Here is a 12,007-nt window from a genome sequence, read left to right on the forward strand (position 1 = left end):
CCAACCAGCCCCGTGCCATCTGTGAGCTCTCCTTTCTCAACCCGGAGTCAACTCTGTCACACAGCTCAAAGTTTGGTTAAACTCAATAGCCTACTGACCTATGAAACTATTTATGGCTGAATGCTAATTATTATACTGTGATAAAAACCTTTTGAAGGATCAAACCTGATGACAAATTACAAAAATGTGGATAATTTTTTATTTAAAGTTTCCATCTCAGACATGAAAGCATTACGCTTGATAACCAAAGTAACCGTTCAGGCTGGGTGCTATGGCCAAAATCTGGTAATTTCATATCGCCATAACGATACATATCACAATATAGCATGTTTTATGGTAATTCAATAAATAAATAGTCTATATGAAATAACCACATGGTAAAGCCACATGGTATTTTTGTATACTACTTATACAGTATACTTGTATAGTGTATTTCTCACTTTAAGAACTTCAGTACAAAATCAATAGGTAACACTTTGTAATAACCATCATTTCTAAATGGTAAATTGATAGTTAATTCAACTTAGTAAATAGTTATTTTACTGTTAACAAACAACAAAATGATAATTAATAATGTTTACTAATTATTAGTCATGCTATTTTAACAGTTTATCGTTGCACACATTATAACATTTTATATACTACATATATAAATATCTATATAAGATATTATTTGTAAACTTGAAAGAAATTGTAAAACATCACAGTGGCTCAATTTACTATTTATAAGTGATGATTATTATAAAGTTTTACCAATGAACATAACAATTTCAAGTGAAATTATATAGAAAAAATAAATAAATACTGTATAGGACTGGCCTATATCGCGATAGAAATGATGTATGAAAATATATACAATAGACTTTTTTTTAATTATCGGCAAAAAAGCAAAACTAATCCCTTAATGCTATGAGCACTACTAGTACTAGTAAACAAAAGATGTTGTTGTTTACAAGAGAAATGCACGTTGGTGACAAGTCATCACCAAAATAGCTACATGCTTGCTGTGTGATTATAGCAGTCAGTGAGCACGTAGGATAGCAAATATTCCGTGATTGCTATTTCTCTGCAGGGAGGCAATGCTTCAGGGTGCAAACATAATCAGTGGTGCCACCGCCTGTAGAGATCTGCCTGGGCAAACTCCCACTCTCACTTCATACCTGAGTCACACACACTGAGACGGATAGTTTGAAGAAAAGAAGACCAAACACAATGATGACTCAAGAGGACGCATCTTAAATTGTGTCCCTCAAACACCTAATCCCTCTCGCATGCATGCAGCACGCCACATGGGCAAACAAAGCAGAACTGTGACTGGGAGGTGCCCTGCGGCAAAAACACTGAGTTTACAGTATGCACGCTGCTCAGTGTGTACGAGTGGAACAGAGAAAGAGAAAGAGTGAGCATGCCCAGAGGTTCGTCCTCCCTGCTGCTTGTTTGTTTTAACATTTCTTACAATTAAACCTCAAGGGCAAAAAAATAAAAAGTCCCTACCCATTCGTGGAGGGGGAATAGTGAGTGAGAAGACTATTATATTAAACTGATGGGACAATTACACCAAGCAGGCCTATAAATCTCCACTGAATAAACAGTTGGGACGATAAAGACAGATTGTTCAAAGCGGTGCAATCCAGCCGCTTTTACTGCTCCTGAAAACCATCAAAATTACACCCTCAACCAAATAGCTCCCTGAGGTGAAACTGACTGGTCATCTCCTGGTCCTTATTGGGTGTAATCAAACCTCACTGTGTGACAGAGCGTGGCTTGCAGGCCTTTTGCTATAATTCTATGCTGGGTAAATTGGATCATTCATTTACTTGCCAGATTTTGACCTTAGATGGCTGCAATGTCCACTAGCACGATGAAATGCAGTCATTTTCACTTGCAGGGACATTTCGCTTTTATTGCAGTCGTGTAGTGAGTAATTAGTTATCTCAGGTTTTTATCTGGCCTTCTAGGATGTCATCTTCCTTCATCACTAACCTCCTTCTCTCCTCAAATCCTTCTCATTCTCTTCACCCTCCCCGCCATCTTTCCCCTTTCCTCTTTTCTGCCACCTCACCCTCAATATTTTCAACCGTACCTTACATCACACTTTCACTTCCCACTCCCTCTCTTCCTCATTCCTTCCTTCCTCTCCTACCAGATGCCCAGCCCACGGAGGCAGAGACAGCCGTGTGGAACCAGGTCAGCGCTGTGCTGGAGGAGGCTCATGGGATCCTAGCCGAGCTGCAGTCCTATAATGGCGCGGGCCAGGAGATACGAGAAGTGAGCGCGAAGCAGTCGATAAGTGCTGAACGTCAATAAACTCGAGTTTAGTCGAGCCATGGCGCAGTGTGTGTGATTCACATGGCCTGCCAGGGTGAAATTCTGACATGTAGTGTGCCATGCAGAAGGGACTAAATATAGGCAGAAATGTGTGGAAGTATTTTTTTCAAGCAAAACATTTCTTGCAATATGTTGTTTTTTGGCAGCGCTCCAGTAGAGGCATAAACATCATCCAGCTTTAGTGTGCTGAGATTCAACGACACATTACTGCAAACCAGTTCCCTCTGCAGCATGAACGATCGCTGCTGATTGCTCAGCTGTTGGCATTGCTTTACTTGTTAACAAATAGTGCTGAATCGTTTCCTCTCCTTGCTTCCTAACCTTGAGGACTTGGAGGCCTCTCTTAGGCAGACTCTTCCACTTACTCACATAGCTTGATAATTGTTTCTTTAAACATAACGGACCTGCTGAGGATTTCTGAAGTCAGTGAAAGACCTTAGCTGCCGTACCGCCCACTACTGACATGTAGGGGTATTTTATGTTCAATTAATCCCACCAGCGAGAACGATTCAGAATAAGTGAATCCATCTTTTTAAAAGGATGTGATTATCAGAGGAGCACTAAAGGATAAGTCTGTATTTTTCTTATTGCCCATAAATCCCATGAAAAGACCAAAACCCACAATGCATTGATCCTATTAAAAAGTATTGCCTGTGTAGCCAAAGCCGGCTTATTCCTTTGAGCCATTGTTGGTCAAAGAACTGTTAAAAATACATAAATGAGTCACGCCATTGCAGTGGGTGACATGTTCCTTCATTACGATTAACATGGGCACTGTAGTGAGTATATCTTACAAACACTCTCCTGCTGCTAGCAAAAATATGTATTAATCCATGGCTAAAAATATTCCCCAACAAACGCTCTGTTTATTCCTGTTTGAGTAACATTTGCTAAAACCGCAGTGCCCAGCTGTTAGAGAGCCCTTTTTAGAGGTGAAACTATATATTTGTGACCCTTTTTTTTTTCAAATTGACATCTTCAATGTGGACAAATGGTCTTGGTGCTGAGTACCCAACCCAGTTGCCAGAAAAAATGTTGGCATTGTATGGTTCTACAAACCACGGATACATTGAATCTCTACGTATTTGAACCAAAAACACATTTCATAAATATGTTTCCACTCAGCCTTGTATCACGCTTGCAGAAACGCACAATGCCACTTGGTTGTTAAATGATTGGTTAGGTCTAGGCAATAAAACTACTTGGTTAAGGTTAGAAAAAACATCATGGTTTGTGTTAAAATAATAACGTAACAACGTAACGTAATAACGTAACAACGCAACAACGCAACAACGTAACAGCGTAACGTAACAGCGTAACGTAACAGCGTAGCGTAACGTAACAGCGTAACGTAACAGCGTAACGTAACAGCGTAACGTAACAGCGTAACGTAACAGCGTAACGTAACAGCGTAATGTAACAGCGTAACGTAACAGCGTAACGTAACAGCGTAACGCAACAGCGTAACGTAAAAACGTAACGTAGCGTAGCGTAACGAAACGGAACAATGGAACGGAACAATGGAACGTGACCCTGAAATCTAACAACGTAATATAACAGCGTTACATAACAGCTGTAACAACGTAACGTAACAATGTAACATAACGTTACGTAACAACATTACGTAACAACATAACATAACAACACAACGTATCAACATAACGTAACAACGTAACAACGTTAGAAAAAACATCATGGTTTGTGTTAAAATAATAACGTAACAACGTAACGTAATAACGTAACAACGCAACAACGCAACAACGTAACAGCGTAACGTAACAGCGTAACGTAACAGCGTAGCGTAACGTAACAGCGTAACGTAACAGCGTAACGTAACAGCGTAACGTAACAGCGTAACGTAACAGCGTAACGTAACAGCGTAACGTAACAGCGTAACGTAACAGCGTAACGTAACAGCGTAACGCAACAGCGTAACGTAAAAACGTAACGTAGCGTAGCGTAACGAAACGGAACAATGGAACGGAACAATGGAACGTGACCCTGAAATCTAACAACGTAATATAACAGCGTTACATAACAGCTGTAACAACGTAACGTAACAATGTAACATAACGTTACGTAACAACATTACGTAACAACATAACATAACAACACAACGTATCAACATAACGTAACAACGTAACAACGTAACGTAACAACGTAACTACCAAAAATATATAACAACCGCCCTTAGCGGATTTCCGTACGTAACAAGCGTAACAGCGTAGCTAATGTAGATAAATAACAACCACCCTTAGTAGGCTTTCTTTCGTAACGTTACGTAACAACCATAAAGTCAACGTTAAACTTTTAGTTTCACACGGAATACAAACAGCAGTCGCCTGGATGAAAGTCCTGGGTTTGTTTGAATGATCATCCACTCGCGTAACTTTCAATAATGGTCGATCGATAGACTACGTCACTTGCTCTGACCGAAAGCGAAAACTTTTACATTCAACGTAGGTTGAAAACCTATCCTTGTTTTTTTAGAAATGTACAATGCCAACATTTTTTCCTGCCGACTGGACTGGAGTGCCACAGAAGTGGTAGAAAGTTGGAAATTATTGAGAGACATACATTGTTGATTTTAATCTATACATGGGATTTGTTGACAATAAGAAAAATATAGAATAACACCAGTACCAGTACAGTTGGATAGTTTGGTTAACTATGTCTAATAATTCATTCCAATAACCAAATAATACAAGTGATATGTCATTAAGCGGATATTATGTGCCATGTCAACAAAACTAAATTAGGTTTTGCTGGTAAATGACATTTGATACAGAGTCTTTGATACCTCAGTTTTTGCTGAACTTAAATTACTATAATAAGGAAGTATTATCAAAGTTAAAAGTGAAAATGTTTTACTAAAGTGAAATATCGCTTAAAGGAAGAGAGGCTAGAAGAGATGAGGAGGTTTTTTTTAATCATTTTTGGAGAGTAACATCTGTGCTTCCTCGCCCGCAGGCCATCCAGAACCCAGGTGACCTCGCTCTGCAGGAGAAGGCCTGGAACGCAGTCTGCCCCCTGGTGGCCAAACTGAAGCGCTTCTACGAGTTTTCCCTCCGACTGGGTGAGCACGGCTACTACATACAGTCTATAGAGTAATTTCAGGTGATGTAACACACTCTCTGGTGGCCATATTGGAGGTCCAGTAAGAGCTGGAATAATTGCTGCAAGCAGCGCTAACCTAAATCTAAATTTAGAAAGAGCATTTGCTGTGAGAATCAAAGAAGCAAGGCCTCGACTATGGCTATCAAAGGGTACATTAGTGGGTGAAAGTGTTGTATGGGTGTAGAGTCAGAGGAAGGAAGGAAGATTATAAGAAATGGGTGCACACAGAAAGAGGAGCATCACTCTCACTCGTGTCTATTTGCTGAGGCTACAATGAGCTTTTCTTGCATTCTGGCAAAGCTGTAAAGTCTTTCTTTGGTGTCTGTTTATCACATTTTGTGACAGAAATATGTGTGAAATGGCTGTTTTAGAGCGTTACTTCACATTTGCAGTGCATAAAAGTGTACAGGATTGCTGAAATGTTAAAGTCTCACAGATTAGTACTGCATGGAGCTGTTGCTTTTGTCTTTTGAAAGCTATTTTGACAGTTACAGGGTGTGAGACATGACATGTCTTGTATGTGACAGACAGTTGCTGTTTATAGGCCTACATTGTGACCCTGACAAATACCAGCCCGTTGTCATTCACAGGGCGTCACATGAAGCTTTGTCCCGGCCGTCGGCGTTCGATACCGACTAGAATGTGACAAGGCACCTTTTAGTGCCTGTATGAGATGCACCGGACTTTCCATTAACTACATTGTAAACCCATCCACTGCAACAGTAAATGATCAGGGAAAGTGCTGTTCTGTTTGCGTACAATCAGCTTTTTGTTCGTGTCCCGTGTTCACAACGTCAAGTGACATTTTCACTGTCAAAACATAGTATTTTTAAGCCCAACCATGTTGTTTTTTCCTAAACTTAACTAAGTGGTTTGGTTGCCTAAACCTAAGCCAGTGTTTTTGTTTAATTCACAACATTAAGCACGTGTTTACTGCGACCGAAAAGTGAGTAAAGAGAGTATGAGATGAGTCGGGATGAGAATGTGACAATATGTGAAAAGAAATATATTTAAACACAGGGAATGCATTAAATATGTTTCATTGAACCTGAAATAAGATACAGATTCATTTTTAGGTGATGAACAGCGAGACTATTATCATATACTAGCAATGGGGAGAAGCTCCTACTGTCAGTGTTGCTTCACAGCTCCACTCCATGTTGTACCACCATCGTGATTTTACATGCAATTTCAGTCCGGCTGCATTCCTTAACACACACACACACACACACACGCATACGCATGCACACACACACACACACACACACACACACACCCACACATACTATGATGTCCTCTCAGCCATCTCTGCAGCATCCTGACCTAGCAGCCAGGCAGCCGTTGCTACGGAAACAGTGGTACATGGTCGCCCAGCACAAAGACAGACAGTAGAGAGAGTAGAAAGAGAGAGAGTAGAGGAATAGAGTTGTGCTGCCGCCTCTGCTCTGCCTTCCAATAATACTTCGATCTCATGGACATCGTGTTCTCAGCTTACCGTAGAAGGAGGGCTAACTAATAATTAATGATAATGTATCTGCGCTAATGTATCTGTGAGGTATAGGACAATAGATATCTTGTAGACATCGCCTTCCTGCACCTCCTCATGGAGAGAAACGGGATTAAATCTTAATGAGATATTTATTTGACCAAAGGGGACAAACAAGAGGTTAAGAGGTCAGAAAACAAACAGCTGCAGTGTCTCTCTATCCAATCTGTCAGTATATACCCTCAGGAGGAATCAGTGCTCAGGATAGGGACCAAGCGCTCTGTGCTAACAGCAGGAGGGAGGTTTCTGCCCAGGCCCTTTAGATGAAACACTTCGTTGCTGTATTTATAGAAGGCCCTTATGCATTTTTAATGCAGAGGAAGGGATGTGGCCTCAGGGGACTTTGCTTCTGAGGCATTTCTACTACACAGAGCCTCTGAGGTCCGGCTCTGGTGGTGTCTGGTTTGTTGGAGGCAGCAAAGCAGTGGAAAGGCTTATTAGGTTCAATAGTGACACAGGGGATGTGTATGGTCACTGATACAGAGTCCACGAGGATGCTCCATCTGTATGATGAGCCGCAGCGTAATCTCTACGGAGTACCACTTACAGTATGTTCATTCAGTTTGTCTTGTAGAGTGAAATGTATTGTTAATGCAAAAAGAGAGGTGCTGAAGTGCAGAAACTCTGCAGCCCGCAGCCCGCTCATCTCTGCTTGAGGTTACATTAGTTGCTACTAGCCAGGGGTCCTAAAGTCCTAAAGTTTGAGTTTCAAGTCCTAAACAAGTCATTATTCAATCATGTAAAGGGCTCCTTGCCTGGGTGGAATATGATCTCAAAAAAGTACAAAATGTAAGTCTCATTCAAAAATAATCCAAGACACACTGTAGAGTTTGAACAAAATTAAAATGCCTTATTTTACATGGCAATAATTGTTTAAAATGACCAATGCGACCATCATAGGTCTTCATCAGGGTCATTGTCAGCATTCAGCAGTAGCTTGCAAGCTACTACTACTTTTTTGAGATCATATTCCACCCATACAATGAGCCCTTCACAAGACTGAATAAGCACAGTACACCTGAAGGATCCAAGGAGCACCTGTATGTGATTACCACAAAGACCCAGGAGTGCTTCTACTCAGCTGTCCAAAAATCATCCAAATGTAAATGTCATTTGCGTCTCTGTCTGTAATTTTCGACCTGCGTGTTTTGCATACTGCAATTTGTATTTTTTGCATTGTTTTTTTACTCAAACGACATTATCTTTGGTTCAAACAAAGTGGATCTGGGGAATTAAGTGTTGACTTGTTGGCGGTCGAGCTGCATTGTGGGTAATGTAGGCACCAGGTATTAACAAGGGAAAAGAACTCTCTGGTTCTGTTGCATCCTTTTTTTTTTGCAACACGTTCTCATCCCAACTCGTCACATACTGACGCTTTGTCATACCCCTCGGCGTCACTTTTCACTCGCAGTAAAAACGTGTTTAATGTTGTGAATTAAACAAAAACACTTGCTTAGGTTTAGGCAAGAAACCCACATGTTTAGGAAAAACAACATGGTTGGGCTTAAAATGTCTACGTTTGTACACTTGTGACTTGACCTTGTGAACGCAGGACATGAACGAACAGCTGACTGTAAAGTGAAAGTGAAACGTAATGCACGGGAACGGCAGCCTCCTGGATGAAAGCACCGTGCTATTGGATCCATCCACGCACCGATATATTTTTTTTTATTGATTGCTGTCAGGATGTACTGAGAATTTCAACTAATGTAACAAAAAATGTTCCTAAAATCTTTACCAACCCTGCCTTTAAGGCATCACCAAAGTCATTATGTCATCTATTTCATGGCAATCCATTAAGTTGTAGTTGTTGAGATATTTCAGTCTGGACCAAAGTGATGGGCCGACCAATCAACAGACCAACATCGTCAACCCTAAAGTCGTGCCCCTATAGCCTGACAGAAATAAATATTAAGAAGAAAAATAACTCAGACGTGTTGTCCCAAAGCTTGAGGGTGATGCTAAATGTCTGGTCACATTAAAGGTTAAATCCCAGCCAGAAGGGCCCTGTTTGAGGACCTGAGCCCTGTTCTCAGAGGGGATCCAAAGGTCTGTTAAACTGCCTGAGGCCAGATCCCACTGTGCTCTAACAGTGCCGGGTCCATTTCTAAAAGCCCAACAGGTATCCAGTGATATCCAGTGAGGAGGTGACGGAACTGGAGTGAAGCGATTTCATCTGTTTGATTTGCAGTTTAAATCCTGCTGCTGCTGCTGCGTTTTGTTTTTAACTCTGGTGACATGAAAGAGAATTCAGATCCAGGCCAGATTAGAGAGAATTACAGCAGTCTGAACACGAGGAGATAAAAGTATGTACATTAGCAGCGTGGCATGCAGATTGCAGCTTGTGAAGATACATGTCTGACATCTTTGCAGAGAACGCCCTGCGCAGCCTGCTGGAGGCGCTGACCAGCCCGCCGTACGCTCCCATGCAGCACCTGGAGAGAGAGCAGGCCCTGGCCAAACAGTTCGCTGAGATCCTTCATTTCACACTCAGCTTCGATGAACTAAAGGTGAAGGCAATCGTTTTTTCGTCTGATTACAGAATCTCAGAGACTGACCTTTACTGTAACTGCAAAAATCAATATCATAAATCACCTCTTCTCTCACCATGCAGATGACAAATCCAGCCATTCAGAATGACTTCAGCTACTACAGGAGGACTATAAGTAGGAACAGGCTGAACAACCAGCAGGTGAGGCCTCGACGGAGACATGATCCGGCTGTTTATGCTGCACCGCTTCCCTTTCTCTGTTTAATCATTTATGACTGAGGTGGAGGTGTTTCTTTCCTCCTAACAACACTCAGAGATGTACAAGAAATATTCCACTTCCCACACAAATTAGAGCCGCTCTCATCACACGCACATTACACAATTACATTTACTCAAGTACTGTACTTCAGTAAAATTTTGAGGTACTTGTGCTTTACTTGAGTGTTTCCATTTCATGTCTTTATACATCTTTGCAAAGTCAGATTATTAATACAAAATCTAACAATAAATGATGAGGTATTTTTAATATGGATTACGTCACCCAGCAGTAACTTTAGCAGCTGCAACATTAGTGATGCTTACATATTAATGCAATCTCATAATATAATATATAGTATATTGTTCTGAAATGGGTCATTCTGCATAATTAGCACTTTTACTTTCGCAAATTTAAGTATATTTGAATGCTAATACTTGTGTACTTTTACTGAAGTAAAGTTTTGAATGCAGGACTTTTACTTGTTAGAGAGTATTTCTACACTGTGGTATGACTACTTTTACTTATAATAGAGTATTTCTATACTGTGGTATTGCTTCTTTTACTTGTAACAAAGTATTTCTACACCGTGGTGATGCTACTTGTGTACCGTGTATTGTCTCACAGCTGGAAGCGGAGAACGAGGTCAACAATGAGATGGCTAACCGGATGTCCCTGTTCTACGCTGAGGCAACACCGATGCTGAAGACTTTGAGTAACGCCACCACCAAGTTTGTTTCAGAGGTACATTTACAATTCTTCTCAAGTCAGATCCATATAGAAGTGTTCTGTAACGAGACTTGGTTCACACAAAGAGAGTGGGAACTTTCAGTCCAGATTTAACGCTCATAGTTTTAAGTATTGTCATTGAGAGCAAGCTTCAAGCGAAAGTCACATTTAGAAGTGTGTTTACCGGTACGCTACTGCTTAATGGCCATCTCAGTATGACCGCAGACTTTCGTATTGGTTCGCTCTTACATATAAATAGCTCCTTGGACTGGTTCCTTCTCATACATAAATGTGTAAATGTGTGTAAATTTGTGTATGTGTAAATTTCTCACTGAAATTGGTTTAAAATCGACCTATAGCAGTTTTATTGTACTGCATATTAACTGGATATTGTATTCATTCACTTGTAGTGTGTGACAGTTGTATTAGTCTGCTTGTATTGTTTGTGTTTATTGTTGTAACAATGTTCATGCTGCCAAGGCCACTCTTGAAAAAGAGATTTTTACCTGGTTAAATAAAAGATATACATAGAAGGCATCCAAAAAATAAATCAAGGGAGTGTTCAAGGTAATGTCAAGACGTCTTGTGCTAACTGATCACAGAGAACATGCAGACTAATTATTAAAAAGCTACAGAGCGCAAAATACACCAGTGAATATAACATATAACTCACCATATAACTATTTAAAATAAGTGTTTTTGCACTCAATATTTATAAGTATTCTATATAACTTATATAACTTGTCCTTATCAGTGGAACAATATCAGGCTTCAATCGTGAGGTTTAGTCGATGGATGCCCTTGTACACTTCCTTCCTCACCTCAAAGGCCCTGAGCTGCTAGACTGTGGCGTGAAAACTTGCACCTCTCATTTCCTTTGCTGTCAAAACAATATTTTAGTGTATTGGAAGCAGTCTTTTTCTAACCTCAGTGCAACTCGAGGCAACTGACATTTGAGACTAAAATAAACTAAAAATTTAGAGAACATGCAGGTCACGATTGCCTTTCAGCAAAGTTGCCTTCCCTTCCTTATTCTGTTACTAAACTCTGCAGATGTACTTTGTCTCCACCTTGTGGTCGAACATTTTGTTCAATCAGGACATAAACTACAGTGTTTGTTAATGAGGGGAAGGGATGGACATTCTCAGGAATTTCCAAACATTCAAATTAATGTTATTTTTAGGCAGAGAGGCTTTTCATCTGTACCAACTTCTCTTTTTCTCCGTCCTTCAGAATAAGACTTTGCCCATAGAGGACACCACAGACTGTCTGAGCACCATGGCCTGTGTGTGCCGCGTCATGCTGGAGACTCCGTGAGTACTTTCTACACACTTTCCCTTTCTCTCCATCAATCCATCTCCTTCTCTGCTTGTCCTCAAAGGTCAGAAGCCTTGATTTTAATTAGCTGATTTAAATTAATTAAGTCCTTTCAGAGTGAACACAAAAGAGTCCTTTCTCAAGTTTGAGCCACTTATTCAACCGACTGAATCCGAGTCATAGAGTCCTTCATGCCACATTTAAAATGTTTAATCTTTTTTAT

The 12,007-nt window shown here is 40.5% G+C and overlaps 1 protein-coding gene and 1 long non-coding RNA gene across 5 annotated transcripts in view; both read left to right on the top strand.

The window, feature by feature from the left end:
* The window catches only part of LOC141754839 (uncharacterized), a 68,836-nt gene that overhangs the window by 42,415 nt on the left and 14,414 nt on the right, over window positions 1–12,007 (top strand). The gene's annotated exons all lie outside the window — the stretch shown is intronic.
* fam49al (family with sequence similarity 49 member A, like) overlaps window positions 1–12,007 on the top strand; it is a 46,185-nt gene that overhangs the window by 29,029 nt on the left and 5,149 nt on the right. For all 4 annotated transcript variants that reach the window (XM_074614215.1, XM_074614218.1, XM_074614219.1 and 1 more), the window contains 6 exons: window positions 2,147–2,268; window positions 5,299–5,404; window positions 9,365–9,501; window positions 9,606–9,683; window positions 10,366–10,482; window positions 11,701–11,780. In XM_074614215.1, the coding sequence (XP_074470316.1) occupies window positions 2,147–2,268; window positions 5,299–5,404; window positions 9,365–9,501; window positions 9,606–9,683; window positions 10,366–10,482; window positions 11,701–11,780 (640 nt within the window). The remainder of the gene's footprint in view (window positions 1–2,146; window positions 2,269–5,298; window positions 5,405–9,364; window positions 9,502–9,605; window positions 9,684–10,365; window positions 10,483–11,700; window positions 11,781–12,007) is intronic.

The sequence above is a fragment of the Sebastes fasciatus genome, chromosome 17 (genome assembly GCF_043250625.1).
Source record: "Sebastes fasciatus isolate fSebFas1 chromosome 17, fSebFas1.pri, whole genome shotgun sequence".
NCBI classification, from domain to species: Eukaryota; Metazoa; Chordata; class Actinopteri; order Perciformes; family Sebastidae; genus Sebastes; species Sebastes fasciatus.